Genomic DNA, 27041 nt, shown 5'->3' with positions numbered 1-27041 from the left:
CACAGGCAAGGGCATGGGCTTCTGACCAGCTCAAATCTGACTACTTGATCTTTTGCAAACACATGCATTTTGCAAGAGGTCTTATTGGGCTGGAAGTGAGCCAAAAGATGCTCCATCCCTCAGGGGCCTCCAGGGAAAATGCAGACAGATTTTGGGTTGTCCTAAAAACTGGGCAGCATAACCAGAACGTAGAGGCAGGCACTGGGTGGTGGACACAGGAAGTGTCATGCATCACCTGGGACAGTGCTGCTCGGTAAAGACCTGCCCCAGCCAGATGCCACAGCTCCCCAGTGAACACCAGTGGTTTGCTGCAGGGACAGGAATTGTTTAGGAGTTCGGACACCCTGTCAGACGAGGAGTGGCTGAAACAGCTTCCAAACACACAGACCTGAAGAGGAGGGTGGCTATGCTGGTGGAACTGAACCAAGTCCTGGGAGCATTGCCAGAACCTGATGCCCCCAGCGCAGGGAGCCACCACACTGTGTTGTCTGGCTTGTGGCCCAAGGGGGCTGGCATTCAGGTTGGGTGCTGCTGGACATGCAGCTGTCAGGGCAAGGCCTGCCTGATCAGGCCAGTGTGCTGGCGACTCCTGGCTTCTCAAGGCTCACATGGTGCACCTGCCCTCTGGCTGGTGCATCAGCTTCCATCATGTGGGTAGGGCAGCATTCTCCCCACATCATGCAGAAAAGTCCTGGGAAGCAGGAGGAAAGCGTGTGCTGGGAGGAAGCATCTTGTCCACGGGGCAGCTTAGAGCTCTGGTTCAGGCAGCAGCTGTCAAGTCGGCTTCCAGTTCTGCTGCGTGTCCATTGTATGTCTGCCAGGGCAAAGCAGCTGCCCTAAGCCCTGGGAACCACCCTGTTCCCATTTCCTGTGTCCACCCCCTCACCTGCCCCGCTTGTCCCTGGTGTTACCCACACCCACCACAGCAGGAGAAAGGTTCTCAGCCATCTGGCTTCTAAACAATCCAAGAAATGCCATGTGAGGCTAGAGATCGGTCCCCGTGCTCAGAGTCCAGCTTCCCCTCCTATTAGCTCTGTGACCTTCGGCAGCTGTCCTGACCTTGTTGGGAGGTCTGGGGAGTTCTAGAGCCAGTCTGGCCCCATTAATGTGAAGACTGAGTGTTTGGTGGTTGACACCTAAGGCTCATCGCAGGCTTTCGGGATGTTCAAGGTGCCTATAATGTAGACAGACATACAGCACATAAAGAGATACACAGCATATTGGGAGAACAGTCAGAGACAAATGTCGAGAAATCTCCTCGGGGCAGGAGGCAGAGGAGCACCAACAGATGGTGGTAAGAAGCTTAAGAAACACTGGATTCTAAATGCAAAGGAGCCCCAGGGCCATAGGCCCACGATTCAGGTCTGGGTCCTTTCCTCAGCCCAGGCCAGTCCAGGCAGTGTCAGGCCCCTCCTGTGGGCACAGCTACTGGGAAAGTGGGAGTTTCAGATCTGTAGGGATCTGACTGTAGCTTCCCCCTCAACACAGGCCATTGGATGAGTGCTTCAAATACGCCCTCCTCCCAGAATCCAGCTTCCTATCCCAACCAAGACAGGATCCAGGTCAGACTGCATGCTAGAGCTTGCAGCTACTGAGGACACATGCTGTTCCACTTATCAACATCCTCTTCCACGTGCAAGTGAACCCCAGACCCTGGTTGCAGCTCCCTAGTGTGTGCTGGGTCCGCAGCTCAACAGGCCTCTTCTGGGCACCAGCCATCTGCCTGGCCTGGTGCCCAACCTGGCAGGTGCAGAGATAAGATGCGGCCCCTCCTGGGGCTGCTTCAAGCATGGTGTGTGTGCACCTGGGCACCCGGGCAGTCTGCAGTGGGGGTGGGGGCGGGGCCACTCCAGTGGCCTCACTCCTAGTATGTGGGTTAAAGTACTGGGACCTCAGAGGTGCCTGGTTGGCTTAGGACAGTCAGTGAGCACTGGCTACCTCTGGATTTGCTTTCCAACAGAGGCATTTGAGGTCAAATCCAAGGTACCAGTTGGTGACTTGTACAAATATGAAACATCTGTGGGCCTTGTTTTTCTTCTGCAAAATGGGTTGTCATAACTGGCACCTTGCAAGGTGTCTGTGAGTATTACCCAGGGCACGTGTGGCTGCTCTAGTGTCTAGTAAAGGCCCACCCATCCCATGCCCTGCATGTTCCTGCTCCTGACCTCCTGGCTCCTCCTGGGGGGCAATTGGTACAAGTGTGTTGGGGGCAGGGTGGGGGCCCTGCTGACTCCACAGCGGCCTCCAGGAGCTGTTGCTTTGCTTCCTGGGACCTCACTCTGTAGCCACTTTGCTGGTTACTTAACTGCTCCCCGTCTGGAACACAGGCTGATCCCGTGGGCTCAGCAGGCCCCAACACGCAGTGAGTGCTCAGCACATCGCAGCTGTCACTGTTGTTCATGCTAACATCTCTGTTCTCAAGCAACCGGCCCCGGACCAGGGTAGGGGCAGGACCCTTCTGTGCCTGGTTCCACCTGAGGCCTCAGCTGCCGTCTGTCAGAGGTGGCAACTGCCAAGCCTGGATTTGATCTCTCATCCACCACAGCTGTGTTAGCTCGCACAGTTAACCTCTCTGGGCCTCAGTTTCCCCATCTGTTGAATAAGGCCCATCTCATTTACTTCCCTGTGAAGACTAAACAAACAGAGGTAAAGGTCTTGGTGCGATGCCACGCATGTGTAGTGTGCTGGCACAGTTGCAGCTGCTGGTTTTTTTTTTCCGTTACTGTTACTGTCACCGTTGTTATTACTGTCATTAGCCGTGACTGTTTTGTTAAAGAGTTGTTATCTGGGGATCCCTGGGTGGTGCAGCGGTTTGTTTGTTTGTTTGTTTGTTTGTTTATTTATTTATTTATTTATTTTAAAAAGATTTATTTATTTATTCATTCAGAGAGAGCGAAGAGAGAGGCAGAGACACAGGCAGAGGGAGAAGCAGGCTCTATGCCGGAAGCCCGACGTGGGATTCGATCCCGGGTCTCCAGGATCGCGCCCTGGGCTGCAGGCAGCGCTAAGCCGCTGTGCCACTGGGCCCGGCGCAGCGGTTTAGCGCCTGCCTTTGGCCCAGGGCGCGATCCTGGAGACCCGGGATCGAATCCCACGTCGGGCTTCCGGCATAGAGCCTGCTTCTCCCTCTGCCTGTGTCTCTGCCTCTCTCTCTCTCTCTCTCTCTCTCTCTATCATAAATAAAAATTTAAAAAAATTAGGATTATTAAAAAAAAAAAGAGTTGTTATCTGGACATAACAGTAGAAGTATCTGATAAATCAGGAGGGTTGACCCAAACTGCAAATAAATAGCATGTGATTTTTATTTTTTATGAATCAGCCTATAAATTTGCTCCTCAGTTCTGGTCAAAAATGAGAATGCCTTTGGATTCCCAACATAAGCCTCCTTTGCTGGTCAGCTTGGGTGGCCGCACAGCCAGGTGGCTTCGGCAACAGAAATTTGTTTTCTGGCAGTTCTGGAGGCCGGAAGTCTGAAATCATGGAGTGGGCAGTGGGCAGGGGCAGTTTCCTCTGAGGCTTCTCTCCTGGGCCTTCTTTCCGTGACCTCACAGGGTCTGCTTCCCTGTGTGTGTGTGTGTGTGTGTGTGTGTGTGTGTGTGTCCTTGTCTCCTCTCCACGTTAGGATGCTAGGCACACTGGGTTAGGGCCCACCCTGATGGTCTTGTTTTACCTTCATCACATGTGTGTCTCTAAACACAGGCACGCTGTAAGGTGCTAGGGTTAGGGTTTCGATCTGATAATTCCAAAGCCAGAAGGAGCAACGATCTGGCATCCTGGGTACAGGGGTGAGGTGGGATGAAACCCCAGGGAGCCGGAGGGCTGGCCCCTTCGGCTGCCATAACGAAATCTCTGGACAGGTCCTGTCAGGCCCATAGATACCAGCTGCTTGTCTTCCCAACTCCCTGGAAGCAGGAGGTGCCATGTGAGTCTCTGCCAGACGCTCGCTCGCCCTATCTCGAGCCATCCGTGACAGCACATGGTAAACCTCTCCTGATCCAGTCCAAGCCTAACTGTCACTCCTTCTCTCTCTAGGTCAGACTATGATGACTGGAGACCGTCCCTGGCCAGCTTGCTTCAACCCATTCCATTCCCCAAAGAGTAAGTCCCATCCCCGTCTCTGCCCTCAGTGGTCCACAGATCACCCCGGGAACACCAGGGACAGTAGTGGGAGATGGAGAGGTCGGTCTTCAGCTGTGGGACCCCTGGGGACACCTCCACCCCCCTCAGAAAGACAGGGAGATTACCTCGCTGCAGCATTACAGGATGCACTGAGTAGGAAGGCACACAAAGCCCTCCCCACTGGGCCTTCATGCCATGAAGTTAGTGACTTTGATATGCTTCAGAGGAGACCAGGACTACGTGCCTGTGCTCTCCAGTGGCCACGGTGAAAGACACAAGAGCGGGCACGTGGAGTCATTTTCTGTGCCATCCCGTGATATGCTGAATGCTCTCTCGTCACACCCATTATGATTATTCGCTGGTGTTCCACAGCGACTTGGGTCAGAGATGGGCCCCCCATCTCTCTCTTGCCAGCCCTCCTCTCAATATTGAATTGATCCGAGGAAAATAGGGAGAAAACTGTCTGGTGGCTAATGGCCTGAGGAGAAGGCTTTGTCTGAATAACCAGGCCCTAAAATGCCGCCAGGCCTCTGTTTTGACAGATGTGGAGAAGCCAGGCCTCGGGAGGCGGCTCGGGGCTCTCTCAGGAGCCCATTAGCGAGCCTGTGTTTATGAGATGCAGCTCTCCAAGGGGGGACATTACACCCAGTAATTGCCCCATTTGCTGGCCCGGCTGGTCCCTGGGGCCCCCAGGACTCGAGACCGGAGAAATCTGACTCCTGAGAGCCACGCCGTCTCCAAAGAGCAGTGGCGTCATGGGCCGCAGCCGCCGTCCCCATGGCCCTGGAGACACACGTGACAGTTGGCCCATGATGCAATTTACCTGGAGAACGGTCCCCAGACGCCCCACTGCTTCAGGGCCGTAATTAGCACGGCCGCAGTCGTAGAGGAGCCTGGGTCATGGGCGCTGTTGCAGGTGCGGGCCCTGGGGGCTGGGGGGGCTCCCTCTGTTCCCCTTCCTACTAGCTCTGCCCCCTCAAAGGAGGCTGTTGTTGTACAGTTCCAAGTAGGGACGAGATGTCCATGTTTCATTCTCAGCCTCCTTCTCACTCTTCGGATCAGACAAAGCCTCACCGTTCCCAGAGGAAGATCTCTGGATCATTGTGGCTTCAAAAGCACCCCACTAACTGCAGTGTTCCTCTGTTTTTGTTACAGAGCTCTCGCCCACGAGAAGTTCACCAAGTGAGTATTTGGGCAGCGCCCTCACTACCTCCTTGCGGTGTGAACGTCCTCCCTCCCGAGGCCGTCCCTCAGCGGCCGGCCCCCAGCGGCTGGCCCTCCATCCAGCCCGTTCATGCTCACTCACATGCATCCCGGGAGGCAACCGTGGCCCCTCCTGGAAGTTCTGCAGCACGTGTCCAGGCCTGTCCGGGCGTCTCCTGACCCCACCCACTCGACCAGGCTCCCCAGGCCTCCCCTCAGCCCCCTTCACAGTCCTCGCAAACCAGGGCCCAGGGAATGACTCTGCCCCCACCCCATATGTTTCAGGGAACTGAAGTACGTGATTCAGAGGTTCGCCGAAGACCCACGACAAGAGGTGAGGGCTCCCTCCCCGCTCGAAGGCACCTGTCAGGGCCTCCTCTTCTACCACGGGCATTCATAACAGTTGACGAAGGCTCTGTGCCTTGTGCATAAACACAGCCACCTCCCCATGATGTGGGGAGAGTAAGCCTGGCCTGAGATGTCTGTCCTTTACTGGAATCCCAGGCTAACCAGAGGTGGTTTCTCACTAGCTGGCAGTTTCTTCTTGGAGCATGGGCCCTGCTTTAGGGGCAGGCTGGCACAGGGCTTCCAGCCAGTTCCAACATAGTGCCAGATCCTCCTTACACCTGCCGTTCTGAGAATCAGCAAACCAGGGGAGACATCTGAGCTGGGATCTGAGCCGAGTTTCATTCCCGAACATGGTGGCTGAGAGCCTCCCTGAGGGGCCACTCTGTCCCTCCAGTATCTGGGCTTCAGGGAGAGCTCAGCTTCCCCCCATCCCCCACCCCCGGAGGCTGTGTGAGCCAGGACTCAGCGTGGCCTGGGTTCCTCCATCCACTGTATCAGCATAGCAATAGCTGGCCTGGATTAGGTGCCTCACCCTGCATCAGGCACGTGCATTTTCTCCTCGAATCCATCCCACCAGCACGAGTATGTTCTCTCATCACCCGGTCCTACATCAGAAGCACCCTCCTTTTAGCGTTGGGAACCCTGAAGCTGAGGGACGTCCCCATGGTCCACACAGCAGGTACCTGGCCAAGGCAGGATTCAAGCCCAGGGAGTGTGGCTACAGAGTGTGTTCAGTGGCCAGCTCTGCAGCAGACGCACTGGGCCCGACAGGGCTGCAGGAATGAGCAGGATGAGGAGGAGCTCACACCCCCCTTCTCCGTGGGCATGGAGCTGGGGGTGTGACGGGCCCTGGCTCCCAGGTGGGGACAGACAGGACACGTGTACCCCCAGCAGAGCAGGCGGTTAAGGATCGACAGAGGAGGAAATGGTTTCTTCCCCACAGTGGACCCAGAGTATACTTTCTTCAGTCCCCACTGTAAACCAGTTCTAGAAGGATCAAGTTTTAAAACACCTTGATTCTCAACCCTGATTCCAAAAATGGTCCTCAGGTACAGTGGGAAGAGGCAAAAGTGGCAGATAGGGAGCTCTTAAGTGGTCGAATCACGGTGCTGGTCTACACCATCCTTCACTGCGTGTGAAGACAGATTCTCCGAATTCCCCTGGAAAGTGAGCCTCTATTTCAAACACAAACTTTGAAACTGACAAATAAAAGTGGTCCCAGCTGCTTCCCAGAGCAGAGAGGCGAGCCAAGTGCTGGGAGGGAGCTTCCCAAGCCTGGTACCGACCACGGCCCCCAGGGACTGGTGAGCAAGGGGCCGGTCCTGGGGCTTCGGGGGGAGGAGGCCCTGCCCCCAGCAGGCCCCTCGCCAGGCTCCTGCTGCTTCTCCTTTGATTCTGTTTCTCTTCTTCGCTCTCGCCTCCCACCTTCTCCCTCCTGAAGAAGCCAGAGCTATAAATTGTTTGATATATTTGCTGAATAGAGTTTCATACTCTTGGTTCCTCATTTCTTTGAAGTAGACAAATTAGCGTTTGATATCCTTCCAACTCAGAGGGAAAAATCAAAGCCCCACCGCCTCTGTTTTCTGTTTACTTATGTGTGGGTTGTGATCAATTGAATATCTGTGAATAAGTGGCTTTTGGCAGCAAATTGTCCTTCACTCCTGAAGGAAACAATCAGGCACATCTCAGCGCTCTTCTGAGGACAGGGAGGAGGGAAAGAAGTAAAGGTCTTTGTCTTCCTCCGGTTTTCTCTCTCTCTCTCTCTCTCTCTCTCTCTCTCTGCAGTTATAGGAGGGGCCAGGGTGGATGTGGAATTCCTTACGCACACGTTTGCACACGCACACACACATGCCCACCCACACACTGACAAACAGAACTCAGGGAGGGTGGTTGAGACCCACCGAGAGAGCTGTGCTTGTGCACGAAACTGGCCCTGCCTGGACAGAGAGCCTCCAGGGAGAGGCACAGAGACAGAGAGGAGGCGGATGCCATGAGAGTGAGCAGACAAGTTCAGAGAGAGCTGAGGGCAGAGAGCAGGAGAGAGTTAGAGTGTGCAGAGAGAGAAGGGAGAAAGAAGAGCTCCCCACTGCCCCCCCGAGAAAGGCACAAGAGAAAAGGGGACTGAGCCTGGGCAATTGCTTTGAACCTCTCCCCCTGCCCTGAGTTGGCTGCAGATTTGCTTTGATCCAGGGCAACTGACCAAGCCAGGCCTGGCCCTTTGTCCCGCAGAGCTGATGGTGAGTGGCTGGAGGTGCCCAGTTGATGGATGCCACAATTTTTCCCAAAAGGCCTTCCGTGGTATTTAGTAGGAGGTGAGAGTCACTGGACTAGAAGTTAACCAGGTTTCTTAACTGCTGGACTTGTTGGAGCCTTTAATGTTTGCATGTAGAGCCCCCCAGGGGCTGACCACCGTGTTCCTCCTCTGCCGCAGGTGCACTCGTGCCTGCTGAGCGTGCGGGCCGGCAAAGATGGCTGGTTTCAGCTCTACAGCCCCGGAGGGGTGGCCTGCGACGATGATGGGGAGCTGTTTGCCAGCATGGTATGTAGAGCAGGACCCCTCAGGGGGCTCCGTGGGCAGGCCCTGGGTTGGCCTCCCTGGAGGAGGGGGGCGAGAGCTGCCCCCATCCAGCCGTAGCCAGCCTGGGAATGTCCAGACTGCCCCAAAACTGAAAAAGAGGGTGGTGCTGAAGGTGACCATGAGGTATCACTTCCTTATATCTTGCCTGAGCGGGTGCCCAGCGAAGGGCTTGGAGTCCCTGCTCTCACTTGGTCCCACTCAGCCCCGTGAGGAGGTGATGGCGTTACCCACCTCACAGACAAGGCCACTGAATCCCGAGGTGCTCACCGCCCAAGCTCACACAGCTCACTATAGTGGCAGCGTTCAGGCCACTGAGGGCTTGACCTGCACAGGGATTCTAGAAGGCCACTGCAGATCCACCAGTCTCCCTGACCTTTGCAGTGAGAAGCCAAGGGCAGGATGATCATCTCACCTTGGAGGTGAGAGATCTGAGGTTACCAAACCAGTAACTGCACCTTTGGTGACTTCTAGTACTTTCTTTGTGCTGCATATCCCACATGCACCGTTTCTTCATCTTCAGCCTGACCCCTGAAGCACACCCATGTTGAAGCAGCCTAGGGAGGTGTGGGGGCCTGCCCGAGGTCACACAGGCCTTCGGCCTCCACATCCCTCCCTGGATCCAAACCACTCTGTCCAGAGCCAACCCTTCTGCCAGTGGCAGCGTGTCCATCTCCTGAAGGGGGCAGACTCTCCTCCCAGTGGCTGGAGACCCCAGCTGTCCTGCTTGCTGACATCACCAACTGAGCTCTGGCACCATGCATGTTCCCCACCCCGAGAAAAGAGGTTCGGATGGCAGCCTTGCTATGCACTCGCCTGATGACATGGGCCGGTAACTGGCCCACCGTGGGCTTCGCCTCCTCGTCTGTGAGCCAGGAAGTGGCGTGTTGGCTTCTTGGGCTCACCTTGCACTTGAATGCGACAGTGGGTGCAGGGTGCCCAGCCAGGGCCTAGCACACAACCTGCTCAGAGGTGAGGGCTGCGGTTGGTCTCGTCTCTGCTGCGGGGCCAGCAGCTCACGAAGCTCTCCTCAGTGACAACAAATCCGGCGCTGCCTCTGGAACCTTTCTTGAAAGCGACTTATTTTTAGAGCCTCTTCCTCACGCACTGGCCCTCCACTCCTCACCCGCTGCCTGACAAGCCCCTCTCAAGTGCCCTGTACCTCCTGGAGATGCTGGCCTCTGCCCGCCTGCACCCCCCCTCACCTCTCACGAGGGTTACCCTGATGTCACAGCTTTACCATGGCAACAGCCAGCCAGTGATCCCCCACCCCTCGATGTGGAGACTCAGTGTGCGAGAGAAGTCGGGGAGCTGGCCGCTTCCCAGCCTGAGAGATTGCGTCTGTGTGCCAGAGTTGTTAATGATGGAGCGGAAAAAATATACATGGAAGAGGAAGCAGGCAGCCCCTGGGATGGCAGTGCATCGTTTCCATGGAGACGCAGGGCACAGGAGCGGTCCCCGTGATGAGCTGCCGTCTCCAACCATGGAAGGGTGTTTGTTCTCACACCAAGTTGGGGGAAGGGCACATGGAGTGTTTGCCCCCCCCCCCCCCACCTTGCCCGGTTGGTTGGGGCTCCCTGCCCTTGGGCGCCATCTCCAGATACGCCAAAAAGAAACACAGTTTTCTTAATGGCTGCCCTGCTTGTAAAGCCAGGTGGAGCAGAATTTGCCAATTCCTGGATTTCTGGGTCAGGTGATCTCTCAGCACCTTTGGAGCTCCCAGAGAGTTTGAGAAGGGGGAGGCGAGGCTCCCTATCATTTCTCTGTCCCTCAGGGGGTGGCCCTGTACCCCCTAAACACTAACTCCCCGCCCCCTGCCTGCCCTGGCAACCACCACTCCACTTCCTGCCTCTGAGTCTGCTGCTCCAGGCCCCTCCCGTGCGTGGAATCCTGCAGGAGGTGTCCTTCGTGATTGGCTTGCTTCACATAGCACCATGTCCTCAGAGTCCCGTGTCAGGGAGGCAGGGGGATCTTCTGAATCCCTCTGTGGGGAGGGGTCTGAGGACCCTTTCAGATCTAGTGTCCAGATAGGATATGGGATGGGTCTTCTGGTTTGGGAATCTTTCTGGCATCCCAAAAGCAGGCATCTCTGGCCACAGCCCCGCGGTGGCCACCGCTCTTGATTTGGCCTTCTCTCTTCACAGGTGCACATCCTCATGGGCTCCTGTTACAAGACCAAAAAATTCCTGCTCTCCCTGGCGGAAAACAAGCTGGGACCCTGCATGCTCCTGGCCCTGAGGGGGAATCAGACCATGGTCGAGGTAAGGAGCTGACCCAAGGCCCTGGCGAGGCTGCTGTCTCGTCCTGTCCTTCATCCTTGTTGACTGAGCGCCTTGCAGGAGCCCAGAGCTATGACAGCAGCTGGGAGCACAGCAGCAGATGAGGTGGATGTAGCCTCGGCCCACCCTGAGCCTCGAGGGAGCATGCGGCCTTCCTCAAACAATTTATCCATTTCACTTGTGTTCTGTGTTGACCCAAGGGATCAAGGGACATGTCTGCCCCATTTGTCTGTTGCTGTGTAACAGACCACTCCAACAGGGGCTTAACGCCATGATACTCATTCATTGGCTCACGGATCTTGGGGTGACTGGGCTCAGCAGACAAGTTCTTATTCTGGGTCTCTCATGGGGAGGCTGGAGCATCTGGGAATCCAGACCTATCCACACAGCAGCCTGGGGCAGCAGCATTTCCACTCACCAGGGAGTGGAAACACACACCTGGCCCAGTTCCTCTCTATGTCCTCCTGAGGCCCCCAGACCTACTGTCCAGAGGCAGACTGGCACGATCTGTATCGCTGTTCCTAACGCACCTCCAAAGTCAGCCGGTGTTACTTTGCCAAATTCTATCCATGAGAAATGCCAGCCCAAAGTTAAGGGGATGGAGATGAGAACACCTCTTAGTGGGAAGAATTTGAGCCCTAGAGCTTCTTCCCTGCCAGGGGGTGCTACAGTGAGTTTTGGAGGCCAGCGTGTTAACAAGAAGGCAGGAGTAGAGCATCCAGGCCAGGGCAGCACTTGCCAGCCCTGCAGCAGGAAGAGGTGTGGTGGAAGGACAGGGGGAGCCCAGGATGGTGGAGTCAAGGGGCAAGAGGTTGGGGATTTGGGTGTATGTGCCTGAAGAGCCTACTACGTGCCCAGAGGCCCTGCTAAGGATCTTGGAGGTTTGTCCAAGTGGTTTTCAGGGGACTTGCAGGGACAGGGGTGAGCAGGGAGCCAAGAGGCAGGTGAGCCATGCCGTGAGGGCCTGGGCCCAGTGGGCTCTGCTTGGAAAGGGAGAAGTCCTTGGAGAGGGGATCTCGAGGCAGGACTGCCTGCATGTGAATCCCGGGCAGTAGGGCAGGGCAGCTGCCTGAGGCTCCAGGACACAGTGTGGCAGATGTTTCCAGGGCTTCAGTTTAATTCAGCAAGCATGCCTTGAGCACCAGCCATGTGCCAGGCAAAGGGAGAAAACCAGGGATGGAGAGGTGTCCTGTCTTCTGGGCTCTCTACCAACCCATCAGGCCCTAGCATGTATCCTTCCTTCGTGCATTTGCCAAGGGTCTGCTCTATCCTCAGCTGGGTGTACACGAACGTTCCCATTGTATGGATGGGAAGCTGCAGCTGGTGATCAGCCCAATGTCACACAGGCAGAAATGCAGAGAGGGGATAAATTGGGTGCTCACTTTCAGGATGAGATTTTAGGATACACAGAGCATGCCGAGCTGATCCATAGACCCCTGTCCCCTGGAGTGTGGGGCTGGTGGCCCAGAAGGAGGGTTTGGCCCCCTGTGCCTATAAGGAGCAGCCCTGCCTGGAGTCTCAGGCTGGCTGTAAGGCGCCTGCCCTGCTCTCGAGCAGATCCTGTGCTTGATGCTGGAATACAACATCATCGACAACAATGACACCCAGCTGCAGATCATCTCAACCCTGGAGAGCACGGGCGTGGGCAAGCGCATGTACGAGCAGCTATGCGACCGGCAGCGGGAGCTGAAGGAATTGGTGAGTCCACAGCCCAGCTCTGCAGCTCAAGAGCTGGGCCAGCCAGAGGGAGCATAGCTGAGGCACAGCAGGGCAGAGTCCAGGACTGCCTGGGCCTGTGTTCCAGCTAGTCCTCCTCCAGACCCTGAGAAGTCGGGACTACCACCCGCCACTTTTCCAGATGATCACAGAGAGGTCAAGTCATTGGCCCAGAATCACACAGCTCCTAGGGTGCCTGGCCAAGAGTACATTCACACCCCCAGAGTCATCTACATCCCTTAGGCCCCTCTTCAAGGGCACCAGGGCTGGACCTCAAAGTGGCAGTGAACTCACCACCCTGGGCCCCTGGGGCCGTTCTCACACATGGCTGGTGGGGGAGGGTGTATAAATACCTCAGCTCCCTCTCTGTGCAGGGGGCACATGTCTGAGACATGACCCAGAGACCCCCAGTAGTAGCTGTACACTAACACTCTCTTCCTCAAGGGGCATTGCTGTCTCACTTCCCTGGTGGTGTTTCTTGGGATCCCCTCTGTGATAAACCACCTACACCCCAACCTGGTCTCAGGGCCTGCCCCGAGACCAAGACTGCCATGTTGCCTTCTAGCACCCACCCGGAGATGAAAATGGCACTGTGTGATGTTAACAAGGAGGGGTATGCATGGTGGAAGCTCAGGGGAAAGGATGGGTCTGATCAGTCTGCTTCTGTTGCAGCAAAGGAAAGGCGGGCCCACCAGGCTAACACTGCCCTCCAAGTCCACAGTGAGTTGGTTTCATTTTCCTGCGGGGCGGGGTGGGAGGAAGAAGGTGATTGGGCCTCCCCGCTGGGGAACAGCAGAGTGTCTGGCGGAGGTGAACAAGGACAACATAGTCCTTGACAGGCCAGCTTTTCCAGGAGGGAACCAGGTTGCAGGAAACCAAACATGATAAAGATTATTGTTGATGTGTTGATGTTAATGTTATTATGTTACCAGTTAGTAATAGTAGCTAATATACACGGAGTATATTCGTGCCAGATACTGGGCCATGAGTTCATTTTATCATCACAACACTATGAAGCTATGCTTTTATCCACCCCCATTTACAAGTCTTCCGGAATCTTAATTCTTTGTGTCCTGCTGCTCCACTGTCCTTGGCATGAGACTTTAACCTCATGGTCCAAAAAAGCTGCTCAATCTCTAGCCGTCATGTCTCCATTCAAGCCAGCAAAAGGAAGAGCAAAGGAGACTATGCCCCTTCCCTCTAAGGACATTCTGAAAGTCCTAGTGGACACATTTCCCTATATACCATGGTCTGGATTCAGCACATGGCCGCACCTGGCTGGGAGATTAGCCTTGAGGGCAGCCACATGATGGTTAAAACTCAAAGATTCAGTCACTGAGGTGGAAGGGAGAGCAGATATTACCCTTGGTGACCTCACGGTTTAATGATCACACATGCAGTGACCACACAAGCCTTGGAGTCGGGTGGCCTCAGTGTTTGCAGGGGAAATGGGCACAAGCTGCTGTCTGGGAGGGTGAATCGGCCAGGTACACATGTACGTGGGAGGGACATGGCCTCAGAACACCCCAGTCGGTGACTCAGGGTGTGAGTCACAGTACTGGAGGCTTTCTCCCCCACCCACAGGGACGTGGAGGCAGCCCCTCCCTCCCCAGCGGCCCCCTCAGTCCAAGCCCCTGAGGCACACCATCACCCCACCCCTTGGGGATTCGTTGCCCTCAGCTACAGCTCTCTGCAGGGCAAGGGAAGGGGGTGGGGAGGGGATGTGAAGGGGTCTCAGGAGCTGCTGGCAACCCCAGGCCTTCCCCGAGACCCAACCTGCCCGTCTGTTTGCAGGACGCCGACTTGGCTCGTTTGCTGAGTTCTGGCTCTTTCGGGAACCTGGAGAACCTCAGTCTGGCCTTCACCAACGTAACCAGTGCCTGCGCTGAGCACCTCATCAAACTGCCTTCTCTCAAGCAGCTGAACCTGTGGTCCACTCAGGTGCACACCGCCTGCCTGCACCCTGCTCGGCCCCACCCCCACATCATGCCCCCATGCACCCCTGCTCTGTACCTGCTCTGCACCCTCCACGGCTGGCCTTCCTGCCCAGAGCCCATGGCCCTGTCGCCTGATTACCTCACCCCCTCCCCAGCTCAGCACCCATTCCCTAGGCCAGAGGAGGTTTAGGGTCTCATGAAGCCCAGAGGCCCATCTCACAATTGGAATTGCTGAGGCCCAGGGCAGGGATGTGCTGGAAAAAGTCTTAGAAGCGCTGAGAGGCAGGGCTGAGAGGTGGGCCGGTCTCACACAGCTGCCAGGGGGGCGCATGGGCAGCTGACAGGTCTTTTTGTTGTAATAACCACCACAGCACACACATGCATACTGCCCACGCTCAGGATCATTTGCGCTGTTGAGCATCTGACGTGGATCAGTGCATGTGGCTCCATACCACACCTGTGATGTGTAGGCCCCACTGGCGCCCTCGTTTTACAGAAGAGAAACCAGGGTGCTCCTGGCAGTCTGCTTTCCAATCCCGCCCCACCCCACTGTCCTGCCCGGGGAAGAGCTGCCTTGGCCTCCAGTTGTAGCCAGAGCCACTGAGTTCAAAGCCCTGGACAGACAGCAAGACTCCTGGGAATGGCCCTTGCCTGGCCCCCATCCCACCAGCAGCAGCTGGACTCGAACCCAGGTCGGGAGAAGATTGGAGTCTTTGGAGAGAAGTGAGAGCAGCCCAGAGCCCCAGGGCGTGGAGGCTGTGTCCCCATGACCTTCCTCCACTGCTTCCCCAGCCTCAAGGTCATTTCCCTGGGTGCCCTGGGGAGACCTCTCGATCCCCAGGGCTGAGAGGTTCTGTGCTCCACAGTTTGGAGACGCCGGCCTGCGGCTCCTGTCGGAACACCTCACCATGCTCCAGGTGCTGAACCTGTGCGAGACGCCCGTCACCGACGCCGGCCTGCTGGCCCTCAGCTGTGAGTACTGAGGGGGCCACTGGGAGCAGGGAGTGAGGGCTGCGTCATTCACACGTGCTCGCATTCATTCACATGTTCACTGAGCACCTGCTGTGTGCCAGGCACCGTCCTCAGAACAGAACAGGAGGGAAATATCCCTGAACTCAGGGAGCTTGTATTCTAGAAGAAAAGGGAAAAATGAGTACCCATACCCTCCAGATACTTGCCTGAGAAATCAAGTTCAAGGCGAGTGCTCTAGGACATTGCTGCCCCGCTCCCCTGACCAGCAGCAGCCATCACTTGGGGTTAGAGACGTGAATTCTCAGGTCACGCCCCAGGCTTCCTGTCTCAGAAACTGCATTTTAACAAGATGCCCATGGGATTCCCGCACACTGTTCACGTTTGAGAAGCGTTGCCCTAGCAGAAGTAGCCACAAGGGGCGCCTGCGTGGCCCAGTTGGTTGAACATCCAACTCTTGGTTTTCTTCTCAGGTTATGATCTCATGGGTAATGGGATTGCGCCCCACATTGGGCTCTGTGCTCAGTGGGGAGTCTGCTTGGGATTCTCTCCCTCTGCACCCCGTCCACACTCACACATACACTCTCTCTTGCTCTAAAATAAAAAAAGATCTCGATATACATACACACACACAGACCCCCAGGGAACCCAGAAATGCTGATTCCTGTACCCCAACCCTAATCTCTCAGACTAAAACTCTTGGGTGCTGAGCCTGGGAATCTGCAGTTCCCATTTCTAACCCACTGATTTAGACCAGAGGCCCCATGCCTTGGCTGGGAGGAATAGAAGGCTTCCTAGAGAGGCGACTGGATCTGGGTGTACAAGACACATACGTAGGGATTGGCCCACAGGGGTTTGCTAGGCCGTGGCCATGGCTCCTGCAAGGTTGTTGGCAAATTCCAGATGGCTTGGGAAGGGTGGGAGCAGGAGACAGGAGTGGTGGAGGGCAGGAAGATGAGGTTTGGAGACATTTCTCTACAAATGTGCTCCTTGGACACTGTCATTGGAGTCACACAGTCCCTGGCACAGAGCATCACATCTCTAATGAGCAGCTCCTGACTAAACTGAAGTTTGAGAACTGCCCTCAGGAAGTTGCGGCCTGGGTCAGCTCCACCAGGAGAGCGTCCAGAGTTCCCCTGGGGGACAGGCCAGACCTAGTCCACGGGGGCCAGTGTACAGTGTGGCAGGCAAGCTCTGGGGACATTCGGGGTACAGGCAGTGGAGGGATGTGACAGAGGGACCAGAAGGGAGGGAGGCTTAGAGGGCAGGGACAGAACAGAGGTCCAGACCAGTGCCTGCCTGAAACAGACCCCCTGGCTGTGCCCCTGAAACTCTACTTTTCCACCCCATCTCCTAAACGGGGGCCTGGACCCCAGCAGTCAGTGCCCCTAACTTGACTGTCCTGTACCTGCAGCTGCCCTTGTGGAGGTCTCACCGACTTCACGACTGTGTCTGTCTGTCCTTATGCAGCCATGAAGAGTCTCTGCAGCTTGAACATGAACAGCACCAAGCTCTCGGCTGACACCTATGAGGATCTGAAGGTAATCCATCCCTACCCCGCCCCCGCCCCCCCCCATCCATCCGTCCATCTCCAGCATCGAGACACTGGCACTTCACCCTCATGGAGCTTATTCTCTGACAGGAAAGGCTGTTACACCTGCTTACTTAAGGCAGTAAATCGAATAATGGCAGGTTGAAAGGAGTGATAAAGAGGAAGCCAGCAGGGAATGGTCCCTTTGAAGTAGAGGCCCTATAAATGAGACCTAAAAGATAAGCCACAGATGCAAAGGGTGAGAGGAAAGGCAAGCGCCAAAGTCCTGGGGCAGAAAGGGTTGGCATGAGCAGACTTTGTGGTAGATGTGACTAGAAAGTAAGAGAGAATAGACTGGGGCCAGACTGAATGAGGCCTCGTAGGTCACAGAAGGGCTCTGGACCTCATCCAGTAGAAAGCTTTCAGAGGCTCTAAGCAATGTAGTGAGTTATACTTGTAAAAGCTTGTTCTGGCTGTTACCAGGAAAACTGATTTTTTACGGGGGCGGGAGGTGGTGCAAGCAAGAGTAGAAACAGGAAGAACATTTATGGGGCTGGTGCAGTCACACATGATAAGAGCCTGGACCAGCAGCCTGGGCTAGGTTGGCAAGATAAAATTGGGGAAAGGAAAGCAGATCCGAGTGGGGAAAGGCAGGGCGCATTTTGTTTGTAAAACAGGCCTTGGGCATTAGTGGAGCTGGGCCTTTAGCAGCCTGCCCCCATCCCCCTGGGCTCCGTACCATCTGCCCCAGAAGGCGTGAGTGGGGCTGCAGATAGCCAGTGCCAAGGACGGAGGGGCTGGGCCAGGCGGCCAGATGGAATCATGAGTACATTGGCACCTTCACACGCTGGAAGCCACTGGGAGGGAATCCTCACCAGCAGGAACCCCCCTACACACACACCTCAGCTTCCACCTCCAGCTCAGCCAGACTCACAGCTACTTCCAAAGCACCTACTATGTGCCAGGTCCCTGTGGAATGCAGTAACCTGGGCAGGACAGGGCTCAGGGACTAGCAGGGAGGGCACAGGGGACAGCCAGCCCTGCTTACTGGGGCAGAAGAGCCTTCACAAAAGGAGGGCCTAAGAAGTGAGTGTGCGAGGCAGAGCTGTCCGCAGGGTCCCGAGGAGCCCGTGAAGCAGGGGCAGGGGTGCAGCCGGCCTGAGTGCCCCTCCCGGGGGGGTTCAGACCTCGCTCGGGCTTGTCACCGACACAGACTTCAGGGCCTCCTGTCCAGGCCCCATGGGCATTTTGACCCCACTGCCAAGGATTGCTATGACCCTGAAAGCTGAAGAAGCACAGATCCAGACACGGCCCCCAAGCAGCCAAAGGGTGTACGTAGTTGGCCACTTGTGGAGGAAAGCCACTTTCACTCATTTGAGAGACACGTGGTGCCAACTTGCGGATCCTGGCCAGTGAGGCCCAGCCTCTGTGCTGCAGGGATTGGACCAGCCTGGAGCTGGCCTCCCTGCCTCTAGGGAGGGGCCTGCACTCCGCACCAGGCGCACCAGGCGAGAGAGAGAGAGAGAGAGAGAGAGAGAGAGAGAGAGAGAGAGAGAGAGAGACCAGCCAGAGCTTCCCGTCTTTCAGGAGAACCTGCAAACCTAGATCCCTGTGCTGCAGTCTCCTGGTTCCGAGGGGTTGGCTTAAAGGCTTTTTGAGTGCCGCACGGGTGACTGCAGCCGCCCAGTCAGTAAGCTCTGCCGGCCCGGGAGAGGAGCACTGTGCACACTGGCAGGTCATGGTGCAGCCGGAAAGTGGAAGGGAGGGAGTGGAGGGAGAGAGCAAGTAGCCGGCTCTGTGCGGGGAAGGCTTGCAGAGAAGGCGGCTGTTTGTAAAAGAAGGAAGGGAGGAGCTGTGTCTCGCTCGCAGCAGGGATGGCTCTGAGCAACAGCAGGTGGGATCGGACGAGGGGGACCCAGGGGGAAGAATCGCAGCCACCCGGAGTACCTGCCCGCACGGTGATCCCACCCCACTCGACGGTGATCCCACCCCACTCGCCTGCCCGGTGGCTGGCAGTGATGGCCTGTCAGCAGGAGGAAGAGAGAATAGTCCCCATCGGCAGAGCACGCCACGGGGGTCGGGCAGGCCGTGCTGTCCGCCAGGCATTCTGTCCTTAGCACCGTCCTGGGTCCTGGGAGCCGGGGGACTGGATCACATGGCTCCACAGACGATGCCCGAGGCCCCCCGAGGCAGGGGGCTCTGCGCGCTCGCGTGGCCAGCACAAGGCAGGCCTGGGCTCTCACCCCAGGCTTCCGGCCTGCAGCGCCAGGGATGCACAGCCTCCCGGAGGAGAGGGGGCGTGGGGTCCCCTGCAGCTGTCACCCGCGATCCCGGGGCCCACCCCACATGCGTCCTCACCGGGGTCACCCAGGGAGCCGCCCGTGGCGAGGCGGGGGAGGCGAGGGGGGCCGGGCCACTGAGGCGGGCGAGCCAGGCTCCTCCTTGCTGCCCACAGGCCAAGCTGCCCAACCTGAAGGAGGTGGACGTCCGCTACACGGAAGCCTGGTGACCTCCGCGCGGCAGGAAGGAGTCCGCAGCTGCGACACACAATTCTTGACTAATAGCCTAGAGCGCCGGTCCTGGGGTCCCACCCCCAGCACCCGGCTGTGAGCTAGATGGGGGAGTCTTTCTGGGGGCGGAGGGCGGAGGGGGGAGGGGGTGGGGAGGGGGGCCGCAAGCACGCCCAGCCCCGCCTAATTCTTTTAGCTTCGTAATTGGAAACCTTGACCTGGTCTAAAATGGACTTTGTAGCAACCAGAGGAGCATCAGCGGGTCGGGGGAGGGGGTGGGGGGGCGGGGGGCTCGGGGAGGGGGGACCCTTTGTGGATTTTCTTTGCCTTTGTGTTTAACGCTGTGTGGGAAAAGTCAACCCTGATGCCACCACTGTCACACGACCTCGATGGGCCTCGCGGGCCAAGGAAGGACACGTCCTTCCTCAGAGGCTCCACCGAGACCCCCCCCCACTGGGAGGAGAAAACCCAGACATGTCATCGCACACCATCCTGTGTCCTCGCCATTGCTATGCAAAGTGATTCTCGTTGTACATAAGATTTAAATAATGCGCCTATTTAAGAAATGTTGACAAATTGCGGGTCTGGGACCTGCCTCTTATTTATGGAGTCTTTGCCCCTCCCCCCCTCCGCCCTCCCGCCCCGCCCGCCCCTGGCCTGTAGTACTGTATAAACCAGTCAGCTGTTGGGGTAGTGCTAGTATTATTGTTATTTTTTTAAAGGAAACAGACAAAAAAAAAAAAAAAAACTCCTTGGAAAATGAATTGCTTTTTTGTAACGGATTCCGTATGCCACTGCTCGGCCGTCTGTCCGTCCACCCGCCCGCCCCCACTGTGCATCTCCACCTCCCAGTGTCTCCAACTTGCTCTTGGGTGGGGGTCAGGCTGGGGGGGGAGTGGGGTCCCCACGTTGTAGTCTTGCTCCTGCCAGGCCCCAGCTTTCCCTCAGCCCCCTTGTACACATTTGGGGGTGCTGACCTGTCCCCCCTGCGCCCTGCCCCGGAGAGCTCCCATCTCCGGAGGCCTCAGCCACCCTGTCCCGACTGAGACTGGCCCATGGCCTCCCCGCCATCCTGTGCTTCGCGTGGTCTCCTCATGCATGCCCGCTTCTTTGCATGGTCTCCTGGGAGAAGAGAGAGACGTCGCCTCCACCAGCCTGACTGCCCACCCCCCCCCCCATGAATGTGACCACTGCAGCACAGACGCCCCTTCTGTCCCCACCCCTGTCCCCAAGACACACCAACCTCCGTTTATTTTGTAAACAGTTGGCTTTTTCTTAACGAGCCCTCACTGTACAGAACAGCCCTTCCATGGTTTCCTTGGGGTCCCCTCTCCCCCCAGGCCCCCTTTTCTGTTGGTTCAGCACAAATACCGCCCCCTCTGGCACCTCCAGACCTAACCCCCCAGTCAATGTAATTGTTTTATATATATTTAATCTTATTCAATGGAAACCATGCTTTTGTCGTTTTATACTTTGCTAGGTAGACTTTATTACCCCCCCGACTATGCCCTCATTTTTTTAAAAAAGGAAAAAAAAAAGAAATTGGGTTTCATTCTTACTTCATTTCCCGTGCCAGGTTTTATTTTGTGTGTGCGTGTGAGTGTGTTCCGTTCCGTGTTCTGTTGTTTTCTGTTGTTGTTGTTTTCCGTTGTTTGGTTTTATTCTCTCCCCTCTGGTCCCATACTTTACAGCACTCTGGTGCAGGAAGAAGCAGAAGCAAAAACAAACAAACAAACAAAAAACTTTAAAAAAGGAAAAAAAAAAAAAAAAAAGAACCAAGACATGCCACCTTTCCTCTTCGCACTGTTGCTTTTCCTGATGGTTAATACTACTGTCACGTAGCTGTGTTCAGAGATGTGAAATACTTTCAGGCAAAAATAAACTGTAAGTGACTCATTGACATCTGGCCTTTCTGTGTGGCTTCAAGGGAGCCTTTCGGTGGGGATGGGCTGGGGACGAGACCTAGGCCAAGGTCAGGACTCCACAGCGGCCAGGGCTCCTCAACCTCGGCGCTGTTGACATTCGGGGCCAGACCCCGCTTTGTAGCGAGGCCATTCTGTGCATCCTAGGATGTCACACGGTGTCCCTGGCCTCGGCCAGCTAGATGCCAGTAGCACCCACTCCCACCCCCAGCCGTGACAATAAGAAATGTCCCCAGGGGATAGAATCACCGCCAGGAGAAAACCCAGGCCAACGTGTGCATCGGGGCATTTTCTGCAGCTCTAGCCCAGAACTTCTAGGAGCAGTGCGCCTGGCCTTCACCTGGGGGTCTTGGGAAAATGCAGATTCTGATTTTGCAAGGTCTGGGCGGGGCCCGACACTGCATTCTGGGACCTCTGGGCCACACAGATGCCACTGGTTCATGGAAGCGTCTCTGATTTTCAACCATCCCTCCAGCTGCCCCCTCACCCAGACGTGCCCACGAGGCACCTCAGTGTGTCCGAGGAGAGACTTTATTTCTACCCGATCCCAAGTCATTTGCCTCCCAGGGTTCCTGACCCAGCAAGGGCGTTACCGCAGTCCAGTGGCCCTACTGTCCGACCCACCCCATGTGCAGGCTGTTGCCAGCCTTCTGAAGCCACTCCCAAGTGTTCCCGAGTCTCCTTACCCGTCTGTGCCTCCACCTCCCCCACCCTAAGCCAGGCCCCTCATCTCTCCAGCAGACTGGAGTGGCACCCTCACTACCTCCCAGGTCCAACCTACACCACCTTCCTCCCCTCACCACCTCCCCTGCCTCCCTCCATCCCTGCTCTCCGTTCCCTCCTCACTTCTAGAGGCCTCTGTACACCCACTAAGTGGACAGCCCCGGAACATGATGAGTATTAGCTGCCCCACCTCTGGCCACACAGGGAAAGCAGGTGCCATGGGTGAGGGTAAGGAGGGTCTTGGATTTGCAGGGGTGACGAGTGGGCCCTGGCTTCATGATGGCCAGCTTGGGTGGGGACGTGCATGTGCGTGTGCAGGTGCGTGTGCAAGGCACTGCCAGCTACTCCGTCCCTGATCCTTCCCCCCACCCAGGGGAGGGCCTGGCTCACCCCAGTGCACATAACTACCAACCAAATGGAAGGGGGGACCCTGCCAGCCATCGTGCCCTCAGCCCTCCTCCTCACTCTGTTCTGCATCACCTGGGCTCCTCTGCCACTGGCTTCCAGGGGAGCCTGGAGATTGCAGGCTACCCTGCCCCGGGGCGGGGGGCGGCAGGAGGCTGGAAGAGAAAGGTCAAGGCGTTTCTTCCCCTGGGCATCCCAGCTGGGCAGCCTCTCTCCATGACTCGGGCTGTGGGAGTGATACCACTGTCAGCCCCCGGCTGTCCCCTGGTGGGACCTGCGGGCTCCTGCTAGGTTGGGAGCCTCACGTCCTTTGACCCCAGCTGCCCTGCACAATGCCCAGCGTCCAGCCAGTGCCCTCCCCCCGGCACGGCCGAGGCTCCCGGTGTCTTCCCTTTTAACCGGTAGCTTAGAACGACAGAAATGTATTCTCTCATGCTTCTAGAGACCAGAAGCCCAAAGTCATGATGTCGGCAGGGTCACAGTCTCTCTGAGGAGAAAACTCTCCTTATCCCTTCCAGCTCCTGCCCCCCACTGTCCCCCCACCCCTCGTTGTGGCTGCGCTCCTCCAGCCTCTCTGCGTCTGCCTCACGCCCCCCTCCCCCGCATCCAATCTCCCTCTGCTTTCTCATATCAGGACCCTGCCGTTGGATTTAAGGCCCACCTGGATGATGACCCAGGATGACCTCACGGACAGCTCCTCAGTGTGACCACATCTGCAAAGATCTTTATACAAATAAGTTCACAGTCACATGTTCCAAGTGAATGTATCTTCTGGCTTCAGCTCCCTGCGGGGCAAAGATGGGGGTGAGATGAGCCAGTGTTTCATTAATCATACTCCGAGGTCTGGGATCCATCCTGAGGGCTTCGGGTGAGAGGGAGATTGCAATTACCTTACTCATTTTCTAACAGGACACTTCCGTAGCACTCACTGTGTCCCAGGCACGGCACCAAGGGGTTTGCAGGTCTGAACTCATTTACTACTCCTGCCGAGCCTGGGAGGCGGGTACTAACATGACCCAATGGGGAAGTGGAGGCCAGGAAAGCCTGGGCCTCTGGGTCAGGGTCACCCAGGGAGCAGGGCATTTGGGGGTAGATCTCCACTGCTGGCTGGTGAACGGACGGGGCTGGGACCAGAGCCGGGACCACAGAGACACAGATTCCAGACGAGCTTAGGAGTAAAGCTGCAGAACGTGGTGAGTGGTCTAGAGGGAAGGCCAGCAAGGACTCAAGGATGATGTTCGGTTTCTCGGCTCACTCCCCAAGGCAGGCTTCGAAGGGCCTAGAATTTGTGCCTCTGCCTGGCAGCAGTCCTCAGTGATGAGCAGGGCTGCCTCCCTCCTGGTGGGGTGGGGCGCTCCAAGGCCTGCTTTCCCCGGCATTGATCAGCTGTCCCCAGCTCGCCTGCTTGTTGGCACCTCCTGCCATCGTCTCCTTCGTTTACCCTTGATCCCACCTGCATTCCCTGGGACCACTTCCCAAAGAAGTTACCTGTGCTGGGATCTTTTTTTTTTTTAAAGATTTTTTTTTATTTATTTATTTATTTATTTATTTATTTATTACACAGAAAGAGCTAGAGGCAGAGGGAGAAGCAGGCTCCATGCAGGGAGCCTGATGGGGGACTCGATCCCAGGACTCCAGGATCACGCCCCAGGCCGAAGGCAGGCACCAAACCGGGATCCCCTGTGCTGGGATCTTTATCTCAAAGCTTGCTTCCGGGGAAGCCCAAACAAAGACAGGGACTAACATGCTGGGGGACAGAGGGAGCCCCTTCCTCCACAGGCTGCGGGAACCCTCCTAGGGAGACTGCACGGTCGGCAGGTAGTTCTGCCCTGACCTCAGCCACGCCGGGGACCCCAGAATCAGCTTGCATCTGTTTTCAGAGCTGGAGACGGTGGCTGACGGAAGCTCTCATACATTGCCGGTAAGCATAGAAATGGGTTCGACCGCTTTGGAAAGCGTATCGGCTGAAGCTAAATATCCGCCCACCCTGTGATCCCACAACTCCGCTCCTGGGCGTACACCCCAGAAAGCTGAGGGCTCACGTCCCCCGAGAGACACAAGGATGTTCACAGCAGCATTCCTCGGAACAGCCAAAGACGTAGAAGCAACCCAAATGTCCACTAACAGGAGAATAAACAAACCAGGGTAGGCACACGGTGGGACAGCACACGTGTCCCCATCAACAGGACAATGAATAAAGCCACAGTGACACAGTCACGTCGGAATTCTGAAAGACTGAAAAAGAAAGCCAACTACGGACCCCCATAGTGACATGAATTAATTGGACAGACCTTACGTGTGTGAAAGGAGCCACATAAATGAGGGTTTGCCATAGGATCCTATTTACGGGAAGTTCATGAACAGGTGTGAGGCATCTGTGTTTATAGGGGTCAGAGCAGTGGTTACTGACACTATGGGGGTAGGAGGTGTCATTGGGACGGTAGGAGGGAACTTTCTGGGGCGGTGAAACCCTCTATCTCTTGATCTGCGGTCACACAGATGCTTAAACACTCACAGGACTCAACATTTCAGATTTGTGCCATTTACTGCATATTACACCCCCTTTTAAAAGTAACATCAGGGGACACCTGGGTGGCTCAGTCGAGTCGGTTAGGTGTCTGCCTTCAGCTCAGGTCATGATCCCTGCGTCCTGGGATCCAACCCCATGTCAGGCTCCCTGCTCAGCGGGGAGCCTGCTTCTCCCTCTGCCCCGCTCACGCTCACTCTATCTCTTTCAAGTAAATAAATAACATAACATATTTTTTTAAAAAGTGGCATCAGGTGGACACAACCCAAATGTCCACCAACAGGTAATAAATGTGGTATATACAGACAACGGCCTCTCACCCGTCTGTAAGAAGGAATGAAGTGTGGATACACACTCCAACATGGATGAATCTTGAAAATGTTATGCCAAGTAAACCAGACACAAAAGGCCACATACTGCTTGATTCCATTTATAGGAAATATCCAAAGTAGGCAAATCTATAGAGAGAAACAGCAGATTGGTATTTGCCGCGGGCTAGGAAGCAACTGCTTAATGGCTATGGGGTTATTGGGGGGCAGAGGGGTGATGAACATCTTTAGCCACAAGATAGAGGTGGTGATTGCACAATACTGTATTCTGGATGCCTCTTTGAGATGGTTTATGTTACAGGAATTTCACCTCAATTTTTAAAAATGTCATCAAAAAAGAACTTATTAGAGAAAAGATGGCTGCTGTGTCTGGGCCTTAGGAGGGTGAGTGGTGCCAACACCCGACTTTCTCGTCCATCCTCACAAGCTGCCTCCCGGAGAATGTTTGTCCCCTCCTCAAAACACTCTACTGCCACCTGCTGGGAAATGGTCACTATAAACATGCCAGTTTCCTTAATAATTAAACTCCCTTAAGTGTGACACCCTTGTGCAATGCACAACATGTACGACTGTATACAGTAGGATAGCTGACTTGATTTTTCAGTGTACTCTGTTCAGATTTGGATTGGGCCTTGGAAACCTCAGTGCTGCCTCTCCCCGACCCCCAGCCCAGCCGTGCCCTCTCCAGTGCTGAGTCAGGTCAGCCCGAGCCCAGCTCCCTCAGATTGGCAGCGAGGTGAAGTCCACTGGGGCATGCATGGAGACCGGCCCTTCAGACACACCTCCAGAAGGGGAAGCTTCTCCAAAGCACACTTGGTCACCTCCACAGCAGCAGGAGGCTGAGACCGGCTAGAAGGTCTCCACCAAGCCCTTGGCTCTAGACCTCTTGGCTGTGTGCCCTCTAAACGTAATGGTAGGAACAATAAGCTGTTCCTCGGAAACACCAGGCTGTGTCCCCGCTCTGGCGTGCCGGGGAGGAGGAGGAGGCTCGGGGAAAGGGGCGCTGGCACCCAGCTGCTTCCCGAGCGTGGTATACCCGCTGTGGCAGCTTCTCTTTGGGGCTCCCCACAACGATGGCCACAGGCCATCCCCTGAGGTGGGAAGTGGGTCAACGATTCTCTCACAGGTTTTTTATTTTCATTTTTTATGGATAACTATCTCCTCTGGTGGTGGCTGTTCAAGACATGCCCTGCCTTCTAGAAATAGGACGCAATAACATAAAATGTCCTAGTAGCCACATTTTATGAAACAGGCAAAATTAAACTATATTTTTCTTAACATACCCCAAATATCATTTCAACACGTCAATATAAAAATTATTGAGATATTTCACACTCTTTGTTTTCTGCACAAAGTCTTCTGTATTTGGCATGTCCGGCACATCTCAGGTGGGACCGGACCGGTCTCAAACGCTCAGCAGCAGCCGAATTTGGCCCGTGGCCCTCACGCGGACAGCACAGCTCCAGAATTTCCGTAAACCCAGAGCAGGGGAAGTGGCAACATGGTAGGAGGTGGAGAGCAGCAGGTGTGCAGGACTTGGAACAGCTTCACACGGCAGTGAAAGGGCTTTTGCTTCGACGTGGGCATTGAGAGGCCGCCTCAGCGCTGCCCGTGAGCCACCCCAAGCAGGAGGGTCAGGCGCACATCGGGAGGCCGAGGCCTCTGCAGGACTGACCTGCAGGGCTGTCCGTCAAGCCCCCAGGCCCTCTGGAAAGCAAGCTTCTGTCCACTTTAACTGACTTTTTAAAAGTAGCGTGTTCATTTATGAGAAAGCTTGGTAGGTCATCACTGCATTTCTGTGGAATGAATGAGTGAATCAATCAATGGAAAACCCCAAAGTGGGATCCCTGGGTGGCGCAGCGGCTTGGCGCCTGCCTTTGGCCCAGGGCGCGATCCTGGAGACCCAGGATCGAATCCCACGTCGGGCTCCCGGTGCATGGAGCCTGCT

The 27041-nt window shown here is 55.9% G+C and overlaps 1 protein-coding gene across 1 annotated transcript in view; it reads left to right on the top strand.

Moving 5' to 3' along the window:
- The window catches only part of LOC121499956 (c-Maf inducing protein), a 229222-nt gene extending 208135 nt beyond the window's left edge, over positions 1–21087 (top strand). The window contains exons 11-21 of the mRNA XM_041771256.1: positions 4033–4098; positions 5275–5301; positions 5608–5656; positions 8102–8209; positions 10390–10506; positions 12082–12222; positions 12913–12960; positions 14035–14181; positions 15044–15149; positions 16617–16687; positions 19133–21087. Of these exons, the coding sequence (XP_041627190.1) occupies positions 4033–4098; positions 5275–5301; positions 5608–5656; positions 8102–8209; positions 10390–10506; positions 12082–12222; positions 12913–12960; positions 14035–14181; positions 15044–15149; positions 16617–16687; positions 19133–19186 (934 nt within the window). The 3' untranslated portion in view covers positions 19187–21087. The remainder of the gene's footprint in view (positions 1–4032; positions 4099–5274; positions 5302–5607; positions 5657–8101; positions 8210–10389; positions 10507–12081; positions 12223–12912; positions 12961–14034; positions 14182–15043; positions 15150–16616; positions 16688–19132) is intronic.
- Positions 21088–27041: the final 5954 nt, after the last annotated feature.

This window comes from Vulpes lagopus, chromosome 10 (genome assembly GCF_018345385.1).
Source record: "Vulpes lagopus strain Blue_001 chromosome 10, ASM1834538v1, whole genome shotgun sequence".
In the NCBI taxonomy this organism is placed as follows: domain Eukaryota; kingdom Metazoa; phylum Chordata; class Mammalia; order Carnivora; family Canidae; genus Vulpes; species Vulpes lagopus.
This window is presented reverse-complemented; position numbering and strand designations above follow the sequence as displayed.